Consider the following 18,219-nt stretch of genomic DNA (forward strand, 5'->3'; position numbering starts at 1 on the left):
GCTAATGAAACCTGATTTTTTCAGATTTAGGGTATTTTTCCAGGCATGTTCTCTCCAAAATGAAGTCGGTGACCTCCCTTTTTTACATTTCTGACTTAACTAACTCATCATCTTACAGTGGTAAAAGTCTCAGAAAAAAATCAATGTTGCAAAATTTTCCTTAAGTTTTTCATGTTGAGTTGTCCACCTTCAACCGACATGGAGTTAAGTTTAGATTAAAGTTGTGTTCTCTATACTTGTCTCGTTTATTTTAGTACATTGTTCTCAACTCTGAGTGGGATATCAAATGCATATAAACTTGGAAAAAAATTCCCAAATACTCAGAGCACTCTATGATTTTTTGGCCAGGAGTGTCTTACATAGCTATATGCTATGTAAGACCATGGGAACTCATGTATACGCTTGTCTTTGACGCAATGAATTGAATAAAGAAATCAGAAACTTATGTAAACTGTTTACGATCCCACATTTTTGGGTATACTTGAAGAGTTTGAATGCCACTATCTTGGTTTTCTATGAATGAAAGAAATAAGGGAAGATTACCGAAGCCCCTACTCTGAGGACAGGTACTCTCCCCAGTTTTCAGTCGCCATGAACAAAACAAAAGCAACAAAACAATGTGGTGGATATTGAACTCTTCAACCACACTGCAAAATAAGTGATCGTTACATGAAGAAGCTAATGCTGAACAACTGGCAGGAATGGATCAGTGGGGATATATAGTTTGTGCATCAATTCCCTCCTGAAATCGCTAAAGCTACGAGGCTTCTCTCATTGCAGTCATTTGCATTTTTTATTTTTTAATTTGATACATTCGCAGCTGAAACCAGTTCATTTTTCTTATTTTTAAACTTGTGGATACACAAAGCGTAGGGACGTGTTTGTTGTGGGGACTCCGATATGCAAATGTATCACTCACTCACTCACTCACTCACTCAGGTGTAGACAGTGTTTGTAATTAGTCGGCCCAAACGAGAACGCCCGAGCCCAATGCCATGTTGGAATAGTAATCGAGCCCGACGCCATATTGGAATAGTAACCGTGCAGCTGCACGGTTACTATTCAAAGCGTGCATCTTGCCAGCCTGAAATTGATGATTTTGTAGCTTTTACATGACAATAATATTAGGTGTTTTGCCAAAGTGAAGTGGAGTTGACTTCAAATGTTGGAATTAGTACTATGGCCAACTTGAAGGCTGAATTTCAGGAGCATTTGAGTCGTCCAGACGTAAAAAATGACCAGGATATGAGCATTTGTTTGCTGGAAAGGGACCTGAAAATGAGTAAATCTCATGTTAATGTGGTAAGCTTTGATGAGAATGTGTCTTAGCGAACGACCTTAATGAACTTATATGAGCGAAACGAACTATTTTTAATGAATGAAACAGCCATTGAAAACAGTACAAACATCGGCACTGTTATATAATATTGTAATTTCATTTTTATAATTTAGTAACATCTAAACCTGAGGCCAGCCAAAATATTGTTTTAAATATACGACGCTGTGTCAGCCTTGCAGTAGTCTTTGACTTATTATCGTTTTACTTTCCAAGTTTGGCTGATTAGATCTCCTGTGAGATCCAACGTTCAATCAAGCAAACCTTTGTTCACAGCTTTGCAGTTTATAGCACTTTCATGTTGAGTTGTCCATGTTCAACTGACATCGAGTTAAGTTTAGATTAAAGTTGTGTTCTCTGTACTTGTCTTGCTTATTTTAGTACATTGATCTGAACTCTGAGTGGGATGTGAAATGCAGATAAACTTGGTAAAAAGTTCCCAAATACTTGATTTTGATAAGCTTAAATGATTTTTACCCTGGCTTTTGTTTATACTTTTGCTTTCTGATTGAAAAGATAACAAAGGTAAAGAAATCCCCTATAAGGTTGTTGGAACACGTATTTATAGGTCGACAGATTTTTTGTATCAACACTGAAAATGTTTGCAAATAAGGCTACTTATTTTGATGTATGTTATGTGGAGAGAGAGTACTCTGTGGCTTTTTGTTGGCAGGAGTGTCCTTTGACTGTGACCCAAGAACCCTTAGTCTTTACCACTCCATGTTCAGCTGCAATTTTGCCACCTCAGCTATTCTGGATGTATGTCTTTGTAATGTGTGTGCAACAAAAGCCCACACTTTGTGAAGTAAGTGTGACCTTGCATGGTACAAACCCGCTTGTTTTAACAGCATTTAATAATCCACCAATAATTGCAAGTCCACAAACATACTTCATCTCCAGATTACTTAATCCACAAGTTTGGCCATAGGTCTCCTTTGATTTTACTACCTTAAGAGTTGTGTATAAGCCACACTCATGTACAAGCCACACCCCCAACTTTCAAGCATGATTTTCAAGAAAACAAGAACTCCAAAAAAGAACTCTTGTAAAAAAAGTTGTTTGTTTGTTCGCAGATGTTAGCAATAAACTTGACGAAATCTAATGTTGTATATTTGCTGTGACATTAATAAGTTAATCAACTCTGAAAATACCTTTTAAAAGCTTCTCTTTAATCAATTTCCCTACTCCCTGTGACTGACAACAGTTGTCTTCATTGCTAAAGCCCACAGTTGGAATGAAAACAACGGAATTTGAATGAAAATAAAACACAGGAGAATGATGCAAAACATTTGCTAGGTAACCACACAGTCATTTAGTACCTTACTTCATTTAGTACCCAACAACCTCTTTGGGAAAGTTCAAGTTCTTAGGAAGCGTCTTTTGTTTAAACACAAGATAAGGTGGCAACAGTCTGGTGTATAAGCCACACCCATGATTTTTGGCCCAAAACTTGAGCAAAAAGATGCGGCTTATACATGAGTCTTTACAGTATTTGTCTTTCTACATTATTCCTTTATCTAATTTTATATGTTTTTCTCATAATTATTATAACTTCAAGATAATCGCCGACTATATGAGATTATGGAATAATTGCATTATCCCACAATCAAAGTGGCTGTGAGCCACTGAACTTGGAAAATAAATTAAGAAAGGGTGTAGTGAGGCATTGCTCATTAAGGAACTACTAGTGATGTGAAGGCAGTCTAGCTTTTGAACAAGCTCATAAAGCGTTTTTTCATTCAGGGGTGTGTTGTGATATTTGCAAAATGAAAAGTTCAATGTTAAGAAACTATTTGTTACTCGTGCCTGCTTAGACGTTTTACATTGTATGTATCTGTACATGTCTTCCTTGTGCTGTAGTCAAAAACAGCAAGATCATTTTGTTTGGTCAAAAGTGAGGTAAAGACTGAGCGAAACACTTGAGCCTGTGGTACGTAAATAAATAATTAATATTTTAGCTCTCAGGTAACTTATTTACAGTTAGCACAATATGATAAGCGCTGGCTCGCCAGGCAAGACATTGGGAGTTCGAATCCTGGTGGTGGCTAATGATTATTTTTCCTTTTCTTCTTCATTGTTTTTTCTTTTTCTGTTGAGAAATCATCTACCGAAAGGTAGCATTTGTCTTTCTGTTTCTTGCGGTAGAAAAATTGTCTGGAGCCTTTAATCATTCGTTTATATCGATTGCTTTCGAACTTACAATATCACGTAGGTTTGTGAAGGAAAAACCATAAAGACTTTCCCTGAATTGAATTACTAAGGAAGAACCATGAGTATTTTCCTTACAATGAAAAAATCGTTACCTTCTACCTCTCGAAAATAACTAACTTGACAGGCTGCAAGCGACTGTAAAAACGACCTTAGACGGCTGATGTTTGAAACCCGGGGAGACTCCAATATGAAAATGTCAGGAATGCTCATCTTCTCGGTACAAATCAAGGATTCTGGTCTCACTTGGGGTGTTGATGACGAAACATCACCATTTTTAGCTGTCAAAGTATCCTTTAGGGTGCACTCGAGGAAATGATAATAAAAGAAACGCTCTCATTTAATTTCTGTTGTCAGGCTTGATTTTTGCTGATCTCTTGAGTACGCGAGTCGGGTCTACAAGTGCACGCAGGATCCTTTCTTGAACAGTGGCTAGTGATTGAACCTCTTCGGTTTTGAGTGGTATCTTTTCGGGGTCTAATGAAGCTCAAGCAACGTGCCCATCAGTCTCCCTTAGGAATTAAATTCATATTTTCCGACAAGCATCCCTTGCGGTTTCATATGGGAGTCCCCCCCCCTGGGTTTCCAAATGCCTAACGGGAAGTGAAGGAGTGAAAGGGTGAAGGAGTGAAGGGGTGAAGGTGTGAAGGAGTGAAGGAGTGAAGGAGTGAAGGAGTGAAGGAGTGAAGGAGTGAAGGAGTGAAGGAGTGAAGGAGTGAAGGAGTGAAGGAGTGAAGGAGGGAAGGTCAGTAAAGGGGTGAAGGAGTGAAGAAGTGGAGTGAAATCATTCCACCACTACAACTTGAAAAATAATATTTTCCAAGTTTAAATATCATAACCATTCAATAAAGTAACTCAAGGGATGATTGTTATATACACAACCTAGCCAAGATTGAGGTCTGTGTGGTTTTCATTCGCGCATCATTTGGAGAAGTGTTTCACCCAAATTTATAGAGCTTTGTATGGAGATGCCATGTTGTTGCCTCACAGAGGGACACAAACATGGCGGCAGTAAAGAAACAGAAACATCTGTCATAGAGTTTTGCTATTTAAACGAAAAGTTATTACTCTGGAGCTCCAACACATTGAAATTAACACTTCTTCTAGAGAAAGAACAGTTCGGTTAGCAAAAACTTATGAGATGACTCATCCTTCGACCTACGCAAGAGCCTTCTCAGGCCGCCATTTGATGTCACACTACACATAAACTTGGAAATTCAAATGTGCTCCTTTACAAAATGAAAAATGCTGTATTTTAACAAGGCCTTTCAAATAAGCAGAAATTATTTTTCATGTCATATACACTTTAAACGTTGTAAAACGTCAAGTTATTGGAGAGTCTTACATTTGATGAAACTAAATTTTCAGTTTTGGAAAATGATGACGTCACATGAAAACCGGCAATTAAAAAATGGCTAAATGTACTCATAAGGGAAATAACACTTAATAATAATGAAATGCCCTTCTATGATCTTGAAAGAATATGTTAACATCTGCATAATGATAAGGTCGGAGAACAATAATTATGATAAAACATCTAAACTACTTTTGAAAACAAAAGAAAACAATCTTTTGACAACAACACAAAGGATTAGATGTAAACAAGAGTTTCTTTTGGGAATAAAAAGCCAGCAATATACCAACACATTCCACTATCAAAGTGGTTTTCTGTGTATTGTAGATTATGTCCAAGTCATGAAATGTTTCTTAGTTGCGCTCTTTTATAATCTTCTAATCCTGGGGGTACTTCTTTTTTTAGTTTTCAATTGCCAACTATTTTGACCTTTTCTTATTCTATGTTGCAACTAGTCTACACAGTTTAAGGTTACATAATATTATGTAGAAGAACCTTAGTAAGCCTCAGGATGTTTTTCTTGTACAATGAGCTTACGACTTGCTTAACCAGACCTACATTGCAATCCTGAAACACAAAATTAAAGAATTGTTAGTTTATAATACCACCCATGCAAGGACAAATAGTGAAGAAAGTTTCAATTAAGCATACAAAACTGACAGAGATAGGACTGTCTAAAGATATCCACAATAATTGTTTCTGTACACTTCACAATTGCCACGCATTCAGTACACACTTTAGGTAATAAAATGAACAACTGTGAATAGCACTAGTAACCACTGCAGCAACTTTGCATAGATTTAGCAATCTTGGAAGTCTGGTGACCCATTCTTTTCTTTCAGTTGAAGACTTCTCTTATGTTCTTCTATATTTCCAAATACTAAAACTTTGACATTTCGGCCCCTCATGCCACTGAATGCTGCTTTTTGGAGCCTTTTGCTAAGCTGTACAACAGCTTCAAATGTCTCTTTAACAGTTACATTTTATTAAACACATGTCAAAATTTGGAATTATTAATGCAACAAACCCACTTATACAAGAAAGTTTACCTCTATTGACTAATCTTAAACATTTTGAACTAAAAATGTTGGAGACCGTTCTGAGTTTGCTGTGCCAATTTTTAAAATCAGGGTATATTTCTGCAACCTTTATTTCTGAAATGATATTGGTGACTCTTCTTTTTCCTCTTTCTGACACAAGTAAATTATTATCTGACCTTAGCATTGTAAGTAGAAATAATCTATATTTAACCCATTGACACCTGGAGATTTTTGGCAAAACACATTTTATTGACATTTTTGACATTTTCAGCATAGATATTTCTGAAGACATGATTGATCATCGCAGTTACATGTATGCACACAACTGAAGCAGTTGTGAAATTTAAGCCTGAAAAAAATTCAGGCTTGAACAGGAGTTGAACCCATGACCTCTGCGATACCGGTACAGTTCTCTATCACCTGAGCTATCAAGCCATCTGGGAACTGGTCAGTATATGAGTTTGTAATATACACATAGATGATGAAGAATATCTTCCTCTGCAGTTCAAACATATGATCTTTCATATATTCATTTGTATTCTTCATCATCTACGGGTATGTTATGAACTCAAATACTGACCAGCTCCCAAATGGCTTGATAGCTCAGTTGGTAGAGCACTGCACCGGTATAGCAGAGGTCATGGGTACGAATCCCGTTCAGGCCCGAATTGTTTTCAGACTTTAATTTTACAACTGCTTAAGTTGCGTGCATAACTGCAATGATCAATCCTGTCTTCATATCTTTCTCCACAGTTCAAATAATTTTATATGATCTTTCACATATTTATTTGTATAGATATTTCTATGAGCTACATTAGCTCTAATCTACCCAAAAGGGCATTTGCAACATGGGGGGATGAATTTCTTCCACTAGCATCGTGTTTTATGACATTTTTACTTGGGCATGTACAAATCAAATCACATCTTTAGGCTTTTTGGTTTCTTTTATTATCTTTTTTTTCTACTAGGCCTGCTTCCAGTTGAAGAATTCCTGAGAAAGCATCATCAAGACAGGAAATTCTTAGCAGGGAGTAGCCAAGTGTAGTTGAGCGAAATTTTGCTTTGAGTTTTTCACTCAAATTCCTAAGCATTTTTGTGCAAATTTCATGCTCAATTGACCCAATCACCCTGATCTGGGTATCACTGGATCTTTTCCTGCTGCAGAACTTGAGTTTAGGTGTGGCCAATTTTGAGCAAAGGTGATGACATCAGAAGCACAACAAAGGCCAAGGCTCGTCATGGGTGGTTATGGTCACGTAGGCGTCAATGGGCTAAGGTTACTTCCCACCTTCAAGGGCACAAAAATCGTTTTTTCTTTGATTTAACAAAATTTAAGTTAGTCATTTTATCTAAAGTTTACAATAAGAAAATATTAAAAATTTCAAAAGCGACTGAGTTATTTAGAAAAAATGCATTTTGAAATAAAGTCAATAAACTAGGAAGGTGTCATAATTGCTTAAATGGTGAAACTGCCAGGGAAAATTTTCATGGCAAATGCTCATCTTGGAGCTCACATTTCATGTTATTTGGTATTGTTTATATTGTTTATTTGTTCTTTTGACTTTGGCAACTTTACCCATTTTAGTGCCTTTCTCGTCAATGCGACAGCGAGATAGAAAATGTGTTACAACGTGATGATCTTCCTGGGAAATCCTGATCCATTTTCATTGACGCTAGGAGGTCCTGTTGTTCCACTGGTTTGCGGTTTCATAAGGCGAGATAATCTCCTGGCATGGCGTGAGTTGTTTACAAACCTTTACGAGCTAAAATCTCGCATTTGATTTTGGGAGGAATAAACTCACTTTGAGTGAATTTTTAGGGTAAAAATATTTGATGGATTTTCGTGAAATTTCGCCAGAACATTTCCGGGATAATGACAAATGAAAGTGTGTCGAAAAATTTGGATATTTAACATATTTTTCCTGTGGTGTCCATTTACGCAACACGTCTTGCATATTTTTAGCTACTCCAACTTTAGATGTGGATATCTAGACAACCAATCAGAATATCGAAAAAGCCTGACACATTTTTGTTGATTGATGCCTTGTGAATAAGACTGTCAAGCCATTTTGCTTGTGTGTTGGCATCCGATAGCCGATAAATTCAATAGAAGAACCCTCGGTCATTTCACGTATTACTAGCTCCTGACACTTCCTAAAAGAGAAACTCACTTGAATTGTATTTCTATCATAAACTACATTTATTAAGCTTTCTACTAATATATAGTTTGTTTGGGTTTTATTGAAACCAGCACGCATACAAATTTTTTCTCACAGGACACCCGCAAAGGTGGGAAAACATGCAAACGTCCTAAAGACACAGACATTATAACATTTTTGAAGGGCATCTAGAGGACTCCACAATGTCCAAAGATCACATGAAGACTTTTTAATGAACCAAATTAATGCTAAACATCATTAATAGGCAATTCCAGAAAATATCCATACCTAACCTCTTGCTATCAGAAATTGCAAAATGCTCTACTCCCATTCCTTTCAAATTCTGAAATCCTTAACCCCTCCTCCCTTCCAGATTTCTGTCTTTTATGTCATCCCTCTGGAATTTCTTGTTTGGCTCTCTACAACTTCCAGCGAGGGAGGTATTACGCTTTGCCATCTTCCTGGAAGTTTTTGCTCATAATTTTCGGTCAGTCAAACCACTGTCTACAGGACTCAAAATTTGCTATCAATATGGTTGAACGCATTCGTGACTAATTGCTTTGGAACTAAAGCTTCCTACTCTTCAGTCACAATTTTTCAACAAGTTTTTGATTTTTACTAGTAAAGAAATAAACATTTTCATTGTTTTGTACTAGAGGGAATTTGAAAATGCACGGGCAAATCCTGCCTTATTTACCATCAATATTATGCCCATCAATATTATGCACTTATCAATGTAAATCCCACAAGGGGGGGGGGGTGGGGAGGCAGGGGGTGGGGATTTGTCAAAATTGCCACGTTGGGTAAACTGACATCAATCAAAGTATCAAAAACAAAAAAGTTCTCGCTAGCTCCATTTAACATAAAACTGTACTGACTTTTAGGGTGGAATTTGATTTCAATGAGTTTTACAATCAAATGTATACTTGAAGTTGAGAACTTTATCAAAATGGACAACATCTGATTAGATGGCAGTCTTCAGTGTCAGATAAATAGTGATGAAAACAAATAAAAATTTACCTTTCCCTCCAGCTTGCGCTGTGAGAGACAGACTTTGTAACCATGTCCGAATTGTATCACCAGGCATCTTTTCCTCAAAGTCAAATTTCTCAACCCTGGGGCCTCTTTGCACGATCAAATGCCCGACTGGGATCATCCCAGGTATCAAATTCCTACCTCATGCCTGCAACCCTCCCCCCACCCCCACAGGATTAACAATGACAGGTGCATTATGCATGATATTCACCTGATTACAGTGTAGATGCCATTATAGCAGTTTCTTTGTGGATGTGTATCACTGGCACATACTTTGCATTGGGTAAATGAATGCAAACACATGTCTGATCGATCAACACTTGTCTCATATCATGTTTTCCATGGTTGTCAGCAGTGTCACTAGTTCGTTTGTGCTTTCACACTCTTGTCTGTCCCCTCTGGAAACTTCCCCATGCCTTTGGAATTCCAATCGTAAGTACCCCCATGCCTTTGGATTTCCAGTTCAAAGAACCCCCTTACCCTTAGAATTAAAAAAAAAAGCTGTCTGTGGTGTAGGTATGGATATTTTCTGAAATCACCCAATATAGACTGTCAAAAGTTAAATCTACCAACCACTACTACAGATTATTAGAAGATTCTCGAAGAACAACCACAAGCACTATACACATGTGACAGAGAGTTTGAAAATACTTCTATACCCCAATTCACTTTCGTAAATACAGTTCTGATAATCAAATTGTGTCACATCAAATTGCAATAAAATTCCTAAGTCTGCCATAGTACTTACTGTTCTAAATGTCTCTTCATTTTTTGTTGCCACTGTCTGCACCTCACTAGGGTTGTTGCATGAGTAACTTGATGCAAGTTCATGGTATGCAGAACTTAGTGGCTGAAATCAAATGAAAAGGCACGCAATAATACAGTTATTGAACTACATGTAGTGTGAGGTCTGTAATGGTTAAATTATTTCAAAATGCTGAACTTAAAATGAGTTACGGTTGACAAGGTCTGGGGCAAGAAAAACAAATATTTACTTCAGATTAACACCCCCTGGGTAGGATGGAAGATATGCGAAAGAAATTGTTGCAGACATGCTACAGCTATACTACAGTACTGTGCAAAAATAATGCAAACAAAATAAACAATGCAAGCAAAATTTCTAGCCTGCAGAACAGATGAATTAGCGTGGCAGAGAGCGAAACACTAGAGCGAAAGGCAATACACGAGCGTGGAGCGCGACCATGAGGTTGAAGCGTGAGACAAAAAAATCCGCCTGTAGTCACACCATTGTTTATACTCTTCCAACCACTCACCTGGCGAACGGATTTTGCTGATTGGTTGCTTGAAGCCACATGACGTCAGTAGCGAGAAAAAACAAAATGTGTTAAATTGGGGTGACAAGTCTACGCGGACTCCTATGGCTTGTGACATTTCTACATTTGCCTTTCTCTTCTAAAATCCAGCCTCTTGACCTATTATTTTGCTCCTCGCTTGTTTCTGGAGGACGGTTAATGTTGTTGTGTTATCAGGAAGACTTTTTTAAAAGTAGAGTAGAGCCATCGGATGTCTGTTAAGAGGTCAGAGCTCTGCATGATCTGTATGGTTTCAGCGGTTATCTACTGCTTTGTAAAGTTTGACACCTTTGTAATTTACCATGTGCCGAATTATAAAGTGTGGTTTGTCTTGCCTCAACTAGTTCTATTGCAGAAATGTATGTTTTATCTCTTTTTAGTTATTTGCTCTGGAGGGAAAATGTCAGTGATCACGTTGGTTACTTGCGTTCTATATTGTGATGCCAGGCCCGGTTATTAGATTAAAACTGTGTTAAGTTATGTGGCTTGTTCATTTAATACCATGGATCATATTTAGCTTTGTCCGGCGTCGCCAGAGACTGTGCTGTAGTGTTACTTTGAGAATCTTAGAGATCCCTTCTATGTCATCAAAGTTATGTTTCTTACATCCTTAATTTGTTCAAGCTTTTCCTCTCCTGAGCTCGATGTTTAGGTTTATACCTCCTTTGTTTGTTCTGGCAGCACATGATTTAAATTTAGCTAAATTTAGATGTTCACGTCTGTTGACTGTTTTGTGTCATGTATACATTTGTAAATTGGTTACCTGAGACATTTTTGCATGCCAATAAATTGAATTGTTTTGTTCTCTCTCATCCTTTCTTACCAATCATTTTCAAGGGGGTTGTAGAGCATAAATAATGGTGTGACTACAGGCGGATATTTTCGTCTCGTGCTTCGCGCTCAGGTATTGCGTTTCACTCTCTGTCCTGCTAATCCACCTGTTCTGCAGGCTAACAAAATAATTTCAAGAATTGTCAGGAAACTTTGTGAAGTTTCATTTCAGACAAAATTTTCAAGAAAGTCTGCTGATATTTCACCGATCAGTTGTTGAAATACATAATTTGTGCTTTATTTTAATTTAATTTCAGAAACATCTAAAAAACAAAAAAGCACACAATATTGATAACTGACAAAAATTATAACAATTGTACTACAAACTCCCCAATTAGCAACAATTACCAGACCCAAAAAGTGCCACTAACGTCTAGAAGGTTTCGTTTCACTAATCACAAAATTTTTGTTCAGACTAGCAAAAAAATAGTTTACTCTGAATAACAATTTTGTCTACGGTAAGTGAAAATATTTCTTCACTGAACTTGCATTTCTGGGTGACCTTCAGTTGCCCTTTACACTAAACCAACCTACAATGAACCAGACATCACTGTATATACATATTTTTGGTATTTTCAACACTTTGCATGACAAATGAACCAGAAATTGTAACACATACTCTAAACAAACAAGCAGCCATTAGCTTTTGCCCCAATCAACAAATTAACCAGAAGTTTTAACAACCAATTAATGATTCCTTTTGTAGTGCAATAAATACATGTAATACATTGGTACAAAAGGGAAAATACCCTATCTGCTATCAGTGAATGACGATTGATATAAGCTTACTTTTGTATCATATTTTTTGCAATGTCAGTAATATTAACATGATTATCGTACCACTCCCGTTGCGTTAGTTTGTGATAAGACAGCTTGTCATGCAAGTGCCACATGAAGAATACATAGGTTCCTAGAGGTTTGCTTCTGAATAGAGCAGATCACCGATGAGATTGTTCTAAAATTGTTTGGTCATTTTGACTAACACTTGCATGTTTGCATGCACCCTTTTCTCAGTAGCTTTCTTTTCATTCTTGCGAATATCCTCCATTCTATCATAAGCACTCCCTCCCCTACCCTCTAACATTTCCATTTTTCCCATTGAGTTTGGGGTTTTCAGGTGCTACTAGTTTTGTACCTTTGCAATAAATGATTGTTTACCCTATCTATGAGTCTGTTTGCTTATGATAGTAATTAAGTGTCTTAATGCACACCTTAAAATGTTTAATTAGTATGTGTTTGGAATTTTTGTAACAGATAGCCCAGCAATACGTGTGTTAAGAAAAGGTTTCTAAGATGGTCATCTTTGTACTAAGTAGATCATTCCTTTGACTGCTTGTTAGTGAGAACATCCCACCCGTCACAAGTTTTTGGGTGCTACTAGCTTCGTTGCTTTGAAACAAATGATTGTTTACCCCATCTCTAACCCTGTTTGCTTGTGATTTTTTTGGTCATCACAGCATGGCGGCAAGAGGCATTCTGATAGCTCTTCAAATTTATTTTTTTATATATTCTCTAAACCTTCTCTCATCCGTCAAAACAGTCCTAGTGTGGATTTAAATCATCCATGGACAACATGTGTTTGTATTTATCGCCTAAAATGTCACTTTGGTGACAAAATTCTGGCTTAACTCACTTGGCTCTGCGTAATTAAAGTTGGGAGTAGAAGGAAGACCTGAGCCAAGCTTGGAAGAGCCACCTTGTCCCTCAACAAGTACTTATTTTACACAATTCTTCTTATATCGAACAGTGTTGATCTAAACCCAGGACCTAGCTCTGCAAATCTTTGTGGTGGAGTAGTGACTGAAAGACACAGCAATTTTAATTTTGCTTGCAGTATTGTTAACAAGAAGTTAGACTTACAAGCTCACGTTGCTATTGGGCACCTGGACGTCGTAGCAATTACTGAGACATAGCTAAATGACTCCAATAATAACCACGAAATCCTGCCATCAACCTTTACTATACATCAAAGGATTGTGGAGGTAGGGACAGAGGAGTTCTGCTTCCTTGTTAAAAATGACATCGCCTGCTACTGGCAAATTAATCTGGAAACAGATTTGAATAGCTGTGGTGTGACATGGTTTCTGTTTGCTCTTGTTCATACTTCATTGGAATTTTCTATGGACCCCTGAGTAATGACTCAAAATGTCCACAAGAACTAGCAATATCTCTTGGAAAATTAGAACAATTATCCAACAGGGTTTTTCCTTGCACGCAAATGCATGGCCGAGACGCACTGTTTGGCTGAAAAATGGAAAAGGGACCCAAAATGGCAAGAAGAACAGGTCCTCTTGGATGCACATGATGTAGGATGGTCATCTACTACTGACTTATTTTAAGCCTGAATAGATCTGCGAAAAAAATCTTTTGAGAATGAAAGTAGACTTCCGAATCTTTGTTCTGTTTTCTCAGTTTATCTTTCAACCCTCAAACCTGCCACATTCCCTCCTTTGAATTGACTGTTGCAGCACCACCTTTTGTTTTAATCTTTCTCAAGCTTGCTCTTGCTATACAAACTCCTCGCAGAGGCTTGGGAACTACTGCACAATTGTGAGGCATTCTGGGGCCTAGTGCAATATGGCAGATTCAGAATCACAGCCCGCAAAAAAAGAGGGGTTTCTTGCTAGCTTGAATGAAAGAATTCACATGGTTAAAAGAAGAAGACGAAAAAATGTATTGGGATATCTGTAAGATGACAAGTGAGAAAACTGCTTTCACGACAACTGGCTGTAACAATGATCAGAATTCAGTCCTGGAAAGGCACCAAAATTTGAAAGATCATATTACAAGTATCAGTGACCTCAAGCTCAGAAAAAAGATTTCAAGTGGCAGTTGGAAAGGTGTCAACAAAACTTGGATTGGACCAGACTGGATCACGGATTGGATCACAGAAAAAACAACAAAGTTTTAAAGAAAAAAAATCCAAAAACAATCAAATCGTTTATGATATAAATAAAAAATAACAGTGGACAACTAAAATATGTTAAATTACAAAAATCCCGCATTTGACGCAAGTAATGACATGTTAATTACAGAGAATGACACGAGGTCATTTAAAAAGCCACATAAGCGCCTAATTTATGATGAATTTAAATTGTAATGAACAGGCAGATGTAGTTATATTTGAACGTTAGTTGGCTTGGAGCTTGTGTGAACCCTTCATTCTTGTATTTGAAATTGTTGTTAGTATCAGTAGCTAACTCTCAGCTACATTTTCGTATCATATGCGGGCATTACAGTTGGCGCTACAGTTAATGAGAAAACTTAAGTACAAAAGCTCAAGGACATGACTTGCTTTAAAGGAGCTATGTCACAGTTTGCGCATCTGGAAAAAACTAGCCTAGTTTTTTCCAGTTCATTATTTGCAGTCCTTGTTAATCTTTGCCATCCTTAACAATCCTCATTCTGTTTTGATTTGTTCTTGCCTCTTAAGTGTTTTCTACCCTAGAACACAATCATTTCAAGGTTTTACTCTATTTAAAGGCCACTCTTTACGACCATAAAAATGACTCTAAAAATCATGACGTACTTCCTAAAATGCTGTTTATTCTCGGGTTGCGTTATCGTCCAGACTATCGATGTTATTTCTAGAATTTTTTGTAAAACAGCTATATTTCTTTAAAAGACAAATGATTAATTGTTTTGTTTTACTCCAGTGCGAAATATTGTATTCCAAACTCACATCTTGTAAAGGTATAGACTTGTCTCAAAAACAGAAATTGTTTGAAATCATCAGGTTTGTTTAGTGTGTTTTTGTTTCTTTTTGTGTTTCGATTCATACGTTCATCCTATTATTACCTTTGACATTATTATAAAGGAATAAAGGAGTATCACACCTGAAGTAAATAAAATGTTCTGCTCACAGTAGTCACTCTAGTGTAATTTGCTCAGCAAAATTTTGAATTTTGAATCTTGAATTTTTTTCCTTGACCTGATCCATGATCCAATCCGTGATCCGATCCATGATCCGATCAGTGATCTGATCTGTGATCCATTCCGTGATCTGATCCGTGATCTGGTCCGGTCCGATCCAGGTTTTGGTGACGTCGAGTTGCAAATGCCAAGAGGAACATCGAGTATGAAACACAGGAAATCACGAGAAGGTACATAATCCAGCTTACAACAGTATATGTTATGACAAAGAACAACATTGCTGCTAACTTTATTCCAATAATGTAACTTCAGGTTGCTAATGGATATAGTGATACTTCTGGTTTTTTACAAGAGATGGAATCTGTTTTGGCCAAATGTGTTGAAGATAACTTGAAAAAAGAACTGAATGATTCTAACGTTAAAAAGCAACAACGTTTTAAATAGCTTCGTGCGGATTGAGTCACTCTGTTTGTTCAATTTTGGTTGAAGTCTACGAATAAAAAGCATTTCAAAAATCAAACAGTCAAGTGTTTGATTTTTGAAATGCTTTTTATTCATAAACTTCAACCAAAATTGAACAAACAGAGTGACTCATCTGCGTGAAGCTATTTACTTAATTATTTTAATTATTTTATTTTAAACTGTTTTTATCACCTTAACATTTTTATTACTCATGCCACAATTTTCTTGTATTGTTTCTATGTAAATATTTTAGAGTTTTAGTCAGTGTCTCATTAGCATTCTTATAATCGATTGTATATATTTGGGCGCATGCAAAACTTTTACTTTTCAACTTGAAAATGACTGTTGAGAGGTCGAAATGTTGTTGCTTTTTACCGTTAACCTTTTTAGTGAAATCCGTTTCTAAAAATTTGTTGATTTGGATTTAACTGATTCTAACACACCTTTTAATGGACTGATGCTTGATGAAACATGTGACATTTCCATTGAAAAGAAATTAGCTATTTATGCCAGAAACTGGCTCTAACACTTCACTTGTGGGAAACAAGAGACTAACTAACTGCAATGCTGCTGGCATTAAACATACCCTCTGTTTCAGAAGATTGTTGCCAACCTGTCTGTCATTTAACAGTGTCACTTCAACATTGAGACAATTCAAGGGATGATTGATGGATCTCCCAAAGTAAACAAAGTGTTGGCAGACCTAGGTGATGTTCCAAGCTCAGCGAAGAATAGCTACAAGGGAGTGGATATTGCTGACAATAACAACCTTAGAACCAGGTTCAACTCAGCACGAAGGAGATACCTGAACCAGCTTACAAACAACCTACACGACAGGTTTCCAGAAAATGACTAAGAGCTACTGGAGTGTTTTGACATCATCTTCAACCCTAGAAGACTGCCTGGTGATGTAAGGGAGTTAGGAAACCATGGCAGCCAACAACTCAACAGACTCTGTCATCACTTCAAAATTGTTCTTGACTCAGATAGGTGTGAAAAACCAGTTCCTTCAGTTCAAGCATCTAGTACGGAGTTACAGAGCTATGAACTTTGAACAGTTTACAAGCACTCTCATCCAAAAGTATAAAAATGTTCACCCAGATTTTGTGTAATTAGCTAGATCAGTCCTGTAATCTCAGTATCAAGTGCCCCTTGTGAGCAAGGTTTTTCTGTTCAAAATTCAATTAAGACCAAGCTGAGAAACAGACTTAATCCTGAATGGCTGAATACGATGATGATTGTAAGACTAGTTGGGCCCCACTTTGAAGATGTTGATTTCCTAACTGCAGCAAGAACATTTAGTGCCATGAAAACTTAGCAAAAGTGAAAAGTTTTGATGTTACTAATTTGTTTCCTGAATCTTGCACCCTGTTTTGAAAAGAGATGCTACTGGTAACCCAAAGAGCTACTTCCAGACCAAATTTCAACTTAAGTTGTGAAGTTTCTTTTCAGAAGCATTCAAGTTTTTTGAGTTACCAGAATTTTGTATTGGAGCTTATATCTTTCTGACTTAGTTTATGAATCAGTGAGAAATACCTGAAGTACTTTATTCCTTTTTAATAAAAAAAACATAACAGAGACTGAGTGAATAATAGATATGATTATTTATTCTTGGGTGCCTATACCATTCTACTGGGTGGTGCAATAAAATTAATTACCTGCCAAAAGATTGTATTGTTCTCTTGGAATTTAAAACAATGTGAACTGTGGGACCCCAGTTTTTTCTTCTGGACCCTCAGCCTTAGGTTGAAGGAGTCCAAGGAACTCCCGAAGGAAAAATTGGAGGGAAAACACTGCTCACCTTTTCAACCTAATCAGTTGTCCGACTTTGTTTGTGACTGCATCATTAACCACTTTGCCTTAACACAAGTCAACGAAGGCCTAACGCATTCCAAGTCAATCTTGGATTTAAAAATAATTGGCAGCCCCAAAAATATTACAGATATCGATATTGGCAAAAGTCTTACTTCTTCAGATCACAACATCATTAACTTCACATTTAATTACCAAAGAAAAATGTCCATTACAACCATCAAAAGTGGTTTTCAACTACAAAAATGCAAATTGAGACAGTTTTGGCACAGAATTATCTAGTGCACCCTGGGATTTAGTCTTCGCCACAAACATTGATGATATCTGGGAGAGATGGAAATGTCTTTTCTTCAAAGCCGTTCGCAACAACATCCCTTCCAAGAAAATCAAACCTAAGAAAAATGTTCTCTTGATAACTTCCCAAATTGGAAGATTACTTCACAAGCATAAAATTAATGTCTCTGGAAAAGAGCAAAAGTTACAAACGACCAAAAGTTACAATGACCAAAATGACTGGAACAATTATAAAAGTTTAACAAACCAACCCAAATCAGACCTAAACAAGAGCTATTGGTCTCACATCCATTTGTTAATTGAATTGGAAAACACCAAGCAGTTTTGGTCTTTCATCATATCCAAGAACAAATATCAATTGGAGCTGCCAACTGTGGAGCTTAATAATGAAGGTCCCACATCTGCAGCTGATAAAGCTTAGTTATTCAACACTCTTCTTGTCTGTACTCAACAATTCAGATGCCGCTCCTCCAAGTACTGATATTTGCACTCCGCTAACTGA

The 18,219-nt window shown here is 37.0% G+C and overlaps 1 protein-coding gene across 6 annotated transcripts in view; it reads right to left on the minus strand.

The window, feature by feature from the left end:
• Positions 1-18,219, minus strand: part of LOC110051717 (COP9 signalosome complex subunit 3-like) — a 226,401-nt gene that overhangs the window by 73,517 nt on the left and 134,665 nt on the right. For 5 of the 6 annotated variants that reach the window (XM_089292882.1, XM_089292883.1, XM_089292880.1 and 2 more), the window contains 2 exons: positions 9,881-9,982; positions 5,394-5,465 (listed from right to left, as the gene is read on the minus strand). In XM_089292882.1, coding sequence (XP_089149008.1) covers positions 5,394-5,465; positions 9,881-9,982 — 174 coding nt within the window. Of the gene's footprint in view, positions 1-774; positions 1,273-5,393; positions 5,466-9,880; positions 9,983-18,219 lie in introns of those variants that run through there. The other variant, XM_089292884.1, reaches the window with a different exon arrangement.

Source organism: Orbicella faveolata, unplaced genomic scaffold (genome assembly GCF_042242905.1).
Source record: "Orbicella faveolata isolate gen_17 unplaced genomic scaffold, um_ofav_v1 contig_24, whole genome shotgun sequence".
NCBI classification, from domain to species: domain Eukaryota; kingdom Metazoa; phylum Cnidaria; class Anthozoa; order Scleractinia; family Merulinidae; genus Orbicella; species Orbicella faveolata.